We start from the raw sequence: 13,844 nt of genomic DNA on the forward strand, positions 1-13,844 counted from the left end.
TGCAGCAGACGTTCCAACATAAGGAGCGTTGAATTCCAGCGAGTCTGGCTGTCAGAAATCAAACGCCTGACTGGCATGTTGTAGCGCTGCTGAATGTCAGCAAGGCGTGCCATGGCTGTGTAGGAACGTCTGAAATGGGCCGACACCTTTCTGGACTGGGTGAGAACGTCCTGGAATCCTGGGTACTTGGAGACAAAACGTTGGACTATTAAATTTAACACATGTGCCATGCAGGGCACATGTGTTAAATTGCCTAGTCTCAACGCTGCCAACAGATTGCTTCCATTGTCACACACCACTTTTCCGATCTGCAGTTGGTGTGGGGTCAGCCACCGATCGGCCTGTGACTGCAGAGATGACAGGAGTACAGATCCGGTATGGTTTTTGCTTTCCAGGCACGTCATCCCCAAGACAGCGTGACAACGGCGTACCTGGCACGTCGAATAGCCTAGGGGGAGCTGGGGGTGCACAGGTGTGGAGGAGGAGAAGGAGGACCCAGCAGCAGAGTAAGAAGAAGAAGAAGACGAGGTAGAGAGCGATGGAGGAGTAGAGGTGGTGGCAGAACCGCGTGCAATCCGTGGCGGTGACACCAACTCCACTGTTGTTGTTGAGCTACCCATTCCCTGCTTCCCAGCCATTACCAAGTTCACCCAGTGGGCAGTGTAGGTGACATACCTGCCCTGACCATGCTTGGAGGACCATGCGTCAGTAGTCATATGGACCTTTGGCCCAACACTAAGTGACAGAGATGCGGTAACTTGGCTCTGCACATGTTGGTACAGGTGTGGTATTCCCTTTTTAGAAAAAAAATTGCGGCTGGGTACCTTCCACTGCGGTGTCCCAATTGCTACAAATTTGCGGAAGGCCTCAGAGTCCACCAGCTGGTATGGTAAAAGCTGGCGGGCTAAGAGTGCAGACAAGCCAGCTGTCAGACGCCGGGCAAGGGGGTGACAGTCAGACATTGGCTTCTTACGCTCAAACATGGCCTTCACAGAAACTTGGCTGGTGGCAGATGACTGGGAATGGGAACAGGTGGTCAAGGTGGAAGGCGGAGTGGAGGGTGGTTCAGACGGGTCAAGGAGAGCAGAGGTAGAGCAGTAAGATGCTGGACCAGAAGGAGTGTGGCTTTTAGTTTGCCTGTTGCCTTTGAGGTGTTGCTCCCAAAGTGCTTTGTGCTTGCAGCTCATGTGCCTTCGCATAGAAGTTGTACCTATGTGGCTGTTGGGCTTACCAAGGCTCAGTTTCTGACTGCACTCATTGCAAATTACAATGCTTTTGTCAGAGGCACACACATTAAAAAAATCCCACACTGCTGACTTTTTGGAAGTGTGCGATCTGGCGGTAACAGTAGAAGTTGGCGGAGTTGGCGGTATTGGCGGCAATGGCGGGTGCGTTGGCCGGCTGAACACAGGTGCCGATACATGTTGTTGCCCTACTGATCCCTGCGGGCTGTCCTCCCTGCTTCTTCTAAGTCTTATTCTCCTACTGCCTCTCTGACTCTCCGTCTCTCCATCTGAACTACCCTCCTCTTGCTCTCTTCTACTAGGCACCCACAAAACATCAATCTCCTCATCATCATTCTCCTCAGATGCATCAATTTCTTCTGACACATCACAGAAGGAAGCAGCAGCGGGGACCTCCTCCTCATCACTCATTATGTCCATCTCTATCGTGTTCTCTGCCAGAATTAAATCTGGTGTAAGGTCCTCATCTCCTTCATCTTCTTCTGGCAATAATGGTTGCGCATTACTCAGTTCAAGAAACTCATGGGAAAATAACTCCTCTGACCCCAGTGAAGAAGGGGCACCGGTGGTGGAGGAAGTGTTACGTGGGGTGGCCATAGCAGTGGAGGATGAGGAGGATGTTGTGGTAAAGTTAGAAACGGTAGAGGATGGGGTGTGCTGTGTAAGCCAGTCAACTACCTCTTCAGCATTTTGGGAGTTCAGGGTCATTGGCTTTTTAAAACTGGGCAATTTGCTAGGGCCACAGGATTGCATAGCAGCACGGCCCCTAGCACGGCCTCTGCGTGGCGGCCTGCCTTTGCCTGGCATTATTTTTAAAAAAACAACAACAACAACAAAAACTCAGTTGGTTTTTCTGGAAACGATAATACACACAGCTAGATGGCGGGTTGAAGAAAACACTGTGCAAATAATGCCTACAAAGTCAACGTATACACTACTACAGCGGTGGATACGGATTACGTAAAATATATGAATGCTGCTTGAAAAAAAGTAACTCAAGTGGTTTTTCTAGAGACGATAATATTATCAATATTTAGACAAAATGTGAACAAGGTCACACAGCTCGATGGCGGGTTGAAGAAAACAGTGTGCAAATAATGCCTACAAGGTCAACGTATACACTACTACAGCGGTGGATACGGATTACGTAAAATATATGAATGCTGCTTGAAAAAAAGTAACTCAAGTGGTTTTTCTAGAGACGATAATATTATCAATATTTAGACAAAATGTGAACAAGCTCACACAGCTCGATGGCGGGTTGAAGAAAACACTGTGCAAATAATGCCTACAAGGTCAACGTATACACTACTACAGCGGTGGATACGGATTACGTAAAATATATGAATGCTGCTTGAAAAAAAGTAACTCAAGTGGTTTTTCTAGAGACGATAATATTATCAATATTTAGACAAAATGTGAACAAGCTCACACAGCTCGATGGCGGGTTGAAGAAAACACTGTGCAAATAATGCCTACAAGGTCAACGTATACACTACTACAGCGGTGGATACGGATTACGTAAAATATATGAATGCTGCTTGAAAAAAAGTAACTCAAGTGGTTTTTCTAGAGACGATAATATTATCAATATTTAGACAAAATGTGAACAAGCTCACACAGCTCGATGGCGGGTTGAAGAAAACACTGTGCAAATAATGCCTACAAGGTCAACGTATACACTACTACAGCGGTGGATACGGATTACGTAAAATATATGAATGCTGCTTGAAAAAAGTAACTCAAGTGGTTTTTTCTAGAGACGATAATATTATCAATATTTAGACAAAATGTGAACAAGGTCACACAGCTCGATGGCGGGTTGAAGAAAACAGTGTGCAAATAATGCCTACAAGGTCAACGTATACACTACTACAGCGGTGGATACGGATTACGTAAAATATATTATGGCTGCTTGAAAAAAGTGACTCCGGTGTTTTTTCTGGAGACGGTAATATTATGGATATTTAGACAGAATGTGAACAAGGTCACACAGCTCGATGGCGGGTTGAAGAAAACACTGTGCAAATAATGCCTACAGGGCAAATAATGCCTAAAAGGTCAACTTATACACTACTACAGCGGTAGTAAAATAAAAAAAGTAAAATAAAAAAAAAATGAATATTAAAAAAAAAAAATTAAAGTTGGTGCTGCTGAACTACTAGGAGCAGCAGATTAGCACACCAGTCCCACTCCCCAACACTGCTAGACTAATAGCACTGGGCTCTTATAGTAGTAGTAGTAGTAGTAGTAGTAAAACAACAAAAAAATAAATAAAAGCAGTCCTTACAAGGACTACTGTTATTGCAGCAGTCAGCAGATGAGATCAGAAGCAGGACAGCTGCCCACTGCAGCTACATACAGAGCACTGCAGTAGAAGGTAGATTACTAGCCAGCAAAGCTACCTAAGCTTAAATGTCCCTCAAACCCCTGCAGACTTCTGTCCCTCCAATAACAGAGCAGTATCAAAACGATTACTAGCCAGCAAACTTTCAACTGTCCCTGAAATCACTAACAGGCAGCAGCTCTCTCCCTACACTATCTCTTCAGCACACACAGGCAGAGTGAAAAAACGCTGCAGGGCTTCGGTTTTTATAGGGAAGGGGAGTGGTCCAGGGGAGAGCTTCCTGATTGGCTGCCATGTACCTGCTGGTCTGGGGTGAGAGGGCAAAAAAAAGCGCCAACAACGGCGAACCCAAAATGGCGAACGTCGCGCGACGTTCGCGAACTTCCGGCGAGCGCGAACACCCGATGTTCGCGCGAACAAGTTCGCCGGCGAACAGTTCGCGACATCTCTAATAATGGGTTGATGGCAGAGGACCTCTGGTCTTTATCTGAGTGAATATTGTCTAATGGTTGGAAATTTAAGGAACTTTTCCTTTTTTCGTCCTTTAATTTAGGAGGCATGGACAAGACATGAACTTCCATATATTGTCAAACTACAAATCCCAGCATCACACAAGCAACCCAATGCTTGCACGGATTTTACCCCAATTATAGCACAACCCCAGCTTACCTGTTTTTCTGTCATTGCGTAGATATACTGCCGATCAGGGCTCAATACCAAGTCCCTCAGGATAGCATTCCCCTCGTGGACCACCACGTTCTCGTACTGTTGCGCCATGTAAGAGGAGGAGGCAGACAGGTCTACCAGGATCTGAAAGGAAAAGTCCGAAAGAGAACAGGTGAGTCACTGAGGCCAGGTCATTTCTATGAATCCCCTGTCAAATTTATTGTCTTCTAAAATATCTATCATGGCATTGCAGGTGACAAAAGATAAGGATGAGGAGCTTGACTGGTCCTGTTTAATAGTCATAAGTGGCTTCATAATTTAAATTGTAACCTCCAATGGCCATCCTCTCAGCAGCCCCATGATAAAGAGTCCAGAGAATTATTTACATTGCACCCATATATTCTGCAGCACTTTATAAATATCTTCTTTCACATCAGCCCCTGCCCTAGTGGAGCTTACAATCTAAGGTCCCCATCACATTCATCACACACACTGGAGTCAATATCTCGGGAACCAACCAATCTGCATAAATACCCGAAGAAAGCCATGCAGACAAGGGATGGTTTTAATTGTTGCGGTCAATTAAATTGACCTTTTGAGATAGAAAGAAAACCAGATATTTATATAGCAAGAACACCCCGAGTTGAAAAGGCTCTTTTCTTATCAATACACCAGGCTGCTTCTGGGTTCAGCAGAATAAAGGGAATAAGGGACCAGAGCAGGTTGACATTAATGAAGTGTGTACCAGAGACATAGTATGAGCTGAGAGACTAAGTCAGAGTGAATAGTGCACAATGATTCAACACCCTAAAGAGAAAACAAATATTAATACTGCACAGTGAAGTCCCCAATTGGTACCAAAGCAGCCAGCGCGCTCAGCCCTCTGTATGGCATGTCAGACTGACATCTCGCTCCTGAATCCGCTAGAGGATGGGCAAAGTTGCTAGGGCAACCACGAAGTCAGGGAACGTGTAGTGAAGGGTGGGCACGTAGTCTGCACCAAGAACTGGCTAACATGCGAGAGAAGACAATAACAATCCAGCAAGGCGCATGAGACAGAGCATTGATAAGGAGAAACTAAAGCTGGCCATAGATGTTGAGATTTTCAAACGATCTGATCCTCATTGTGAGACCACGATTTTCTTGGAACGATCGTACGAATTGTCCATCAACTTAAAAGACCAATTTGCCAGGAAAACAAAGGGGAGCTGCCTGCTTGGCCCTGCAAACACAGATAGATTGCACTGGGACCGATAAAGATTTTTTAACCTGGCCGATCAATTTCCTGACAGATGTCAGCCGAAAAATCGTAAGATGGTCGATCGTTCGAATCCCACTAACCGCACAATAAAATCGGTCGTTCGGCAAGAAGAATCGTCGCGTCTATGGGGAGCTTAACACACAAAATCAAGATATCCAGAATGTTATCTGGAAAACCCCAGGTCCCAGTCATTCTTGATAACAGATCTTTCTGTAATTTGCATCTTCATACCTTAAGTCAGGAGTGCCCATACTTTACTAATGTGAGGTCTACTTTTAGTGGTTGTCCTATTATGATCTACATCCATAAAAGCATTGTTAGCATTCTGTTCCATGTTAAGTATTACTTAAATATTGATTTATGAGAAAATAGATATTGCTAAATTTAACAAATCACTAGTTCCTATGTAACCTTAACAGAATCTGAATGAAAAGCATGAAAGAGGAGGGTGATGTAGACAAGCTGTTTGTTGATAGTGTCTTGAAATCTACTGATCACCAGCTCTATTGGTAGAGTCTGATCTACCTTTTGGGAGCCACTGCCTTAAGTCTACTAGAAAATCATTTAAACATGAAATAAATTTCCTTGTTATGACTCCAAGGATTAACAGAAGCACGGGAGCATCTATAAAATTTACAGTAGAATGGCAATTTATTATGCAGGTTACAACCACTTTACCCAATCGATGTCGCCAAATGAGCGGATCTCCCTCCGATATGCCCACCTTGAGGTGGGCGATATCGGGCTGATCCGATCGTGGGCCCTAGGGCCCAACGATCGGATAGTAGCGAACGTGCAGTCAGATCGCGGGACCGCATCAACGAACAGGTGGGGCCGCGATCCAACGGGATTTTTAGTCCCATCCGATCGAGATCTGGCCGACTTTCGGCCAGATCTCGATCGGGAAAGGCAATCGGGGGCCCCCATACACGGGCCAATAAGCTGCCGACTCGGTCTGTCGGCAGCTTTTATCGGCCAACGATCGGATAGTAGCGAACGGGCGGTCGGATCGCGGGACCGCATCAACGAACAGATGCGGCCGCGATCCGACGGGATTTTTAGTCCCATCCAATCGAGATCTGGCCGACTTTCGGCCAGTTCTCGATCGGGAAAGCCCGTCGGGGGCCCCCATACGCAGGCCAATAAGCTGTCAACTCGGTCTGTCAGCAGCTTTTATTGGCCAACAATCGGATAGTAGCAAACGCGAACGGGCGGTCGGATCGCGGGACCGCATCAACGAACAGATGTGGCCGCGATCCGACGGGATTTTTAGATCTTTCGGCCAGATCTCGATCGGGGAAGCCTGTCGGGGGCCCCCATACACGGGCCAATAAGCTGCCGACTCGGTCTGTTGGCAGCTTTTATCGGGCAACGATCGGATAGTAGCGAACGGGCGGTCGGATCGCGGGACCGCATCAACGAACAGATGCAGCCGCGATCCGACGGGATTTTTAGTCCCATCCAATCGAGATCTGGCCGACTTTCGGTTAGTCACAGTCTATAAACCGACTCAAATTTGAAGACACTTTAACGAAGAACTTTAAATTAAGGGCGCCTCATATCCGGATGTGAAACATTCAGAAATGTCCCTGATGGATATACTTGTTGAACAATGTTATGTATTCTTTTTTGCATCCAAGGGCTCCTGTAAAGACTCTCTAACTCTAAAACCTACTATGAAACATTTTCTAATCCCCTCTTCAGATAAATTCTATTTAAGTGAAGTCTTTCTCTGGTCAGCACCACCAGGCCTGGGCACAATACAGTAGGGGTTGCCCCGTGAGGTTACTTCACACTGAGCTCTTTACCAACTTGCATAAAGGAGGTTAATTCAGGCATTGATGCTCAGGAAGCTTTGATGAACTGTCACTTTAGAAGGTGGAACACAGGGGGGACCTCAGGGGCCAAGAGTCTCCCCCCTACTCGTAGCTCCTCTTGCATTGTTGCCCAGGGTGTGCTGGAAAGCATTCTAGAGCAGGGAGCAGAAACTCCCCTGAGCGTGCTCATTAGGATGGAAATATATGCCAAAACACAGCAAATCACAGGCCTCGTTTAATTAGAGCCATGGCTTTGATTCACAGCCAGATAACATAATCTGACGAATATTTTTAGGCAGTTTTACTAAACAAATGTGCTTAATGAAGGAAAAGTCCGCAAGCAGAGTTAAAGAAACAGATATTGGGACATACCCAACTGCTACATACAACAATGGACATATTCCTTAAACAAAAGGTGATTCAGACTTACAAAAATAATGATCATCACAGAACTAAAAGTAAAGTACTATATCGTTCATCATACTCATTGTCTCCAATATAACTCACATATCAAATCTTCCGAGGTGCAGCAAGGCATGGCTCCCTGTGAGGAAAAGCCCACAGTAAAAATGTAACCTCCATCAACAATATCTGTCCACCTTCAACTGTACCCATGACTATGAATCCTGCTGTAGGGAAAGCAGAGAACTACTAAAAATTGCATGTTTCATGGGACAAAGGCAAAGGACCACTATGCTCAGAGACTCCTTGTTTAAATGCCCAAGAGAAGATTCGTCAAAGGTCAAGAAGTCTCCTCTGGTTTGGTCTCGACCAAAAAGAGAAAAAAAAAATCCTGGAGTTTCCTCATCTAAACCTCTTAGAAGTTCAAAGGTGAAGACTAATACTCTGTCCAACAATTTCAATGGAAGAATTCTAGGAGTGGACTTAAGGTGGCCATAGATTTTTGAAAGATCTTTTCGTTATCTTAAGACCAAGCTTATCCTGAAACAATTGTTTAAACGTCCATCAATTAAAAAGACCATTTCAGACAATATCATCTACTTGAAGCCTGGAAAACTGTGGGTAGCTGCCTGCTTAGCCCTACAAACAATTGGACAATGGATAGATTTCTCTGTGAATGATGAAAATGTTCTAACCTGACCGATCGCTTTTCTGACTGATGCATGTCAAAAATAGATTCATAATTGTTTGGTGCCCTCTAACCCCACGACAATTTGACGGATTCTTCGGATCACACTAAAATTGGTCATTAGAAAGAGAAAAATCTTAATGTCTATGGCCACCTTTACTTCAGAAACTTAGGAAATCCTTGGTCAACTTGATGAAATTTCTCTGGTTCTTTTGTGTCAACAAAAAACTGTCATGAAAAATTCTAAATGTGCAAGAACTTAGAAATGAGAAAACGGTCCTTAAGATGCCTCACTCAAAAGATCAAATTCAAAAGAATTTCTCAAAAATATTCACCCTGTAGTGACTTCCTTGTCATTGCTCTCGGTGAGCTTGAGTCAGTAACAACCTACCTGAGCCTCAGGCCTCAAACCTAGACTGCAATCAATAAAGATCAGGGATGGTGCTTAACTCTATCGTTTACATCAACACTGCATATAATTAGCAGCTTTTCCCAGGAGATAAAGATGATACAATCTATGGCGGCATGCTATCATGTTAGTAACACACTTGGCTCAGGTCCCTAACAATTAACCTGAAAGCGGCAAATCAATGACTAATCATATTAGAGTAGATCTTCCTGGCATTGCAGCTACCCAGATGAAGTCAAGTCAAGGGAAAGTGATGAGGTCGGCCCAGTGATACAATGTGGTGCAGACTAGTCTGCAAATGGATAGTCATTAAAGGATTCAAGGAACCATATCTAATGCATCTTATAACTTCAGTGTGATTGCACAAATCAATTGGCATTAATTAAGCAAGATATTTCTCCATTCACAATACCCTTTAAATAAGCAGGGCTGAGCTTACTGTGTACACAGAACATTCCTTAATTGTACATGGGTGCATGGATAGAAGTCAAATCCGGCATGCTTATTGGTTTAATGGAGGTAATCACTGGAGACGACAAAGGAACAGCACCTCCTAGTGGTTTTATAGTCACATTTGCACAGGGCCAGGACTGAGGCAATTAAAATGTTTTCCTATACATGTGAAAGCAAATGGCTTAAGGTGGCCATACACGGGCAGATAAAGCTGCCGATATCGGTCGTTTGGACCAATTTGACAGCTTATCTGCCCGTGTATGGTGGCTTCCGACAGGTCTTCCCGATCGATATCTGTCCACGATATAGATCGGGAAGGTTTGATTTTTAACCAACCGACCCGTCGGAGCCCCTTGGCGCATCGTAATTCGATCGTTCGGCCATATGGCCGAACATTCGAATTACCCCCGATGTAGCCATGCCGTTAGTGGCATATCGGGGAAAGATCCGCTCGTTTGCCGCTGTCGCCAAACGAGCGGATCTTTGAGTCTATGGCCACCTTTATGCACATTTGAAGCCTGTATACTTTATTAAAGGAAAAATAACCATTAACCCTTCTCAGAAATAGGGTCAGCCATTACAACCAACCGCGGCTGCCTCTGCACCATAAAGAAGGAAAATTCAAATGGGGGGGGGGGGGAAGTTTTTATTCTTTTCTGTATAAATGGTTTGGTATGCAAATTTATACACAGATAAATATACTGGGATTGGTGGGAGACTGTAATTCTAGAGAAACGTGAAACCAAAAGCACCTGCCCTTGATTCCATTCCTTGTGTTATACCATCAAAAGACAAAAATTAGGTAATTTCCTTTGTTACATGCAGAAATTATCTTTCTATATCTCACACAAGCATATCTGAATTCCCCAGAATATGGGCTGTTGCCATATCTTGTGACAAGCCTCACCCTAACTCTATAGGCACTATGGCATCTGCATATACGAGAGATCAGAGACCCCCTTGTTCTGTAAAGAATAGTATTTAGTTCCAGGTCTGGTCTTGCTCTCCCATTGGATAGCACTCTGGTAGTTAATAGATGTTACGAATGGTACAGCGCTGTAAAATACGTTAAAATACATGTTAATAATAATAATGGTGGTGGTGGCAGCATGCTGAGTGGCTATTTCATTAACAGGTAACGGGCCCCGTGTTAGAAAAGAAGGAACATTGCCCTTCTAGGAGTCTCCAATATAGAAGACATGGAAGTGAACATGGGAAGTTGCAGATGAATCTTCACTCTACCTAATGAAACAAAGAAGCCAATCAGAATTTAGCTTTTACTTGTCTAGAGCAGATACAAAGATTAAAGTAAATATATGATTGACTACTATGCCTGATATTGGCCTAAGCTAGCCTGAGAATGGCAAGAGCTCTTAAAATGACCCCGGTGAAGATCTACCAGCAGGTCATGGCATAACTTTTGGACATCCTGGATCATTTCCCTTGGAAGAACTGCAGGTCTCCCATTAATATTTCTCAAAACTATTGGGTGCACAGCAAGCTGAAGCACTACCCAATGGGGAGCAGGAAGAAATGAAACTCAAAGGTGATGCAAGAACATGGGCACCTTTAGCTATGGAGATTTTTGTCCAGCTCCAAAATCCCAGAACTCAATATTAACGAATGTTAAATAAAGCTCTTCGGTAGATCCTCCTGCTCCTCTCTCCCCCTCTTCCTCCCTCCAAGAGAGACATATTTGTTTGTGCTCCTAATTACAGTCACCATCAGCACAGCTGATAGCAGAATAAAATGTGTCTATTAAAATATTCCTTTTCGGTTGTTACTTGTAAGCTCAAATTTCTAGGGTAATTGTATAATTGAGCTATAATGGCGAATGGGAAGAAATGCTCAGAAAAAAATAGGACAAAAGATGGGAAAAACAAAAGAAAAAAAAAACTTTCAGCAAAAGCCGTTGGCTAGAACTGTCAAATTACATATTTTAATGATAGGGAATAAAAGCTTTTCTAATGCTTGTAAGTGAGCTAAAGACTAAAGCGACAGTCACAGCAGAAGGTATCAAAGGAGTAGCGCAGTATTGTGGTGTAAATAGGGGTCAGGACAGTGATAATCTCCAGACAAAGAAACACCACTGGGCTGTTTATGGCACTTGGCTAAAACCTACAGCATGGAACTGAGGGGTTTAAAGCAGAGCTATCCAACTGGAAACAAGAGAGACGCTCAGGAGATTTTGGTGGTCCTTGGGCAGAGTCTTCAGACCTCCCCTATTAAACCAATTTCACACGAGAAACTGTCCATGACTTGTCAGGAGGAGCCTTTTCAGAGTTGTCCATTATGGTGGCAGCTCCTTGTGCATTACACACATTGCCTGTAGGAAAGGCTTAACCTATGGCCTCTCAGTAGCTGGAGCTGTCAGCAGGTTCGGGGAATTTTACCATAAAGAAAGGGCAACATGTTGGGAAAAACAGATAATAAATGTATTCAAAGTTTAAAGGTTTCCACCAGGTCTATTAATTTCCAGCAGCATCTTACTATTTAGCATTCAGCAGTCAGCTGCATGAAAGTTGACTCAGTGGGTAGCACTCCTACCTTGCAGCGCTACCTGCTATCCCACAGCCACTTCCCAGAGATTATTATCCCACTGTTACTATAGGCATAATCTCTCCCTACTATACCTGCTATCCCACAGCCACTTCCCAGAAATTATTATCCCACTGTTACTATAGGCATAATCTCTCCCTACTATACCTGCTATCCCACAGTCACACTCCCTTCCCAGAGACTATTATCCCACTGTTACTATAGGCACCATCTCTCCCTACTATACTGCTATCCCACAGTCACACTCCCTTCCAGAGACTATTATCCACTGTTACTATAGGCACCATCTCTCCCTACTATACTGCTATCCCACAGTCACACTCCTTCCCAGAGACTATTATCCACTGTTACTATAGGCACCATCTCTCCTACTATACTGCTATCCACAGTCACACTCCCTTCCCAGAGACTATTATCCACTGTTACTATAGGCACCATCTCTCCCTACTATACCTGCTATCCACAGTCACACTCCCTTCCAGAGACTATTATCCACTGTTACTATAGGCATAATCTCTCCCTACTATACCTGCTATCCCACAGTCACACCTCCTTCCCAGAGACTATTATCCCACTGTTACTATAGGCACCATCTCTCCCTACTATACCTGCTATCCCACAGTCACAGTCCCTTCCCAGAGACTATTATCCACTGTTACTATAGACACCATCTCTCCCTACTATACCTGCTATCCACAAGTCACACTCCCTTCCCAGAGACTATTATCCCACTGTTACTATAGACACCACTCTCTCCCTACTATACCTGCTATCCCACAGTCACACTCCCTTCCCAGAGACTATTATCCCCACTGTTACTATAGGCACCATCTCTCCCTACTATACTGCTATCCCACCATACACTCCGTTCCCAGAGACTATTATCCCATTGTTTACTATAGGCACCATCTCTCCCTACTATACCTGCTATCCCACAGTCACACTCCTTCCAGAGACTATTATCCCACTGTTACTATAGGCACCATCTCTCCCTACTATACCTGCTATCCCCACAGTCACACTCCCTTCCCAGAGACACTTATCCCCACTGTTACTATAGGCACCATCTCTCCCTACTATACCTGCTATCCCACAGTCACACTCCCTTCCCAGAGACTATTATCCACTGTTACTATAGGCATAATCTCTCCCTACTATACCTGCTATCCCACAGTCACACTCCCTTCCCAGAGACTATTATCCCACTGTTACTATAGGCACCATCTCTCCCTACTATACCTGCTATCCCACAGTCACACTCCCTTCCCAGAGACTATTATCCACTGTTACTATAGGCACCATCTCTCCCTACTATACCTGCTATCCCACAGTCACACTCCCTTCCCAGAGACTATTATCCCACTGTTACTATAGGCACCATCTCTCCCTACTATACCTGCTATCCCACAGTCACAGTCCCTTCCCAGAGACTATTATCCCACTGTTACTATAGACACCATCTCTCCCTACTATACCTGCTATCCCACAGTCACACTCCCTTCCCAGAGACTATTATCCCCACTGTTACTATAGGCACCATCTCTCCCTACTATACCTGCTATCCCACCACTACACTCCCTTCCCAGAGACTATTATCCCATTGTTACTATAGGCACCATCTCTCCCTACTATACCTGCTATCCCACAGTCACACTCCCTTCCCAGAGACTATTATCCCACTGGTATTATAGACTCCATTTCTCCCTACTATACCTGCTATCCCACAGCCCCTTCCCAGAAGCTATTATTAAGCTATATATTATTTACTTGCTACATAATGGCTGTGTGTGTTCTACCCGCTGCACTACCTGTGGATTTTGGAAAATAGAAGAGTTTAAATATAAAACCAGGACCCTAATAGGCTGAATTCATTCAGCTCCCTATGCACCTAAAGTCATTCTTTCAATGGTCAATGGTCCATGTGCCCCCAGCACTGCTCCACGGCTTGGTTCAGGTTAATACTCCCCCCTTGCCAGCCCCATCGCAGTTGGCATGTTC

General features: G+C 44.5%; 1 protein-coding gene across 1 annotated transcript in view; it reads right to left on the reverse strand.

Moving 5' to 3' along the window:
• Positions 1-13,844, reverse strand: part of plxna1.S (plexin A1 S homeolog) — a gene marked incomplete at its 5' end in the record, with an annotated part of 250,346 nt that overhangs the window by 112,178 nt on the left and 124,324 nt on the right. The window contains 1 exon segment of the mRNA NM_001094988.1: positions 4,261-4,401. Within this exon segment, the coding sequence (NP_001088457.1) occupies positions 4,261-4,401 (141 nt within the window).

The sequence above is a fragment of the Xenopus laevis genome, chromosome 4S, assembly GCF_017654675.1.
Source record: "Xenopus laevis strain J_2021 chromosome 4S, Xenopus_laevis_v10.1, whole genome shotgun sequence".
Classification (NCBI taxonomy): domain Eukaryota; kingdom Metazoa; phylum Chordata; class Amphibia; order Anura; family Pipidae; genus Xenopus; species Xenopus laevis.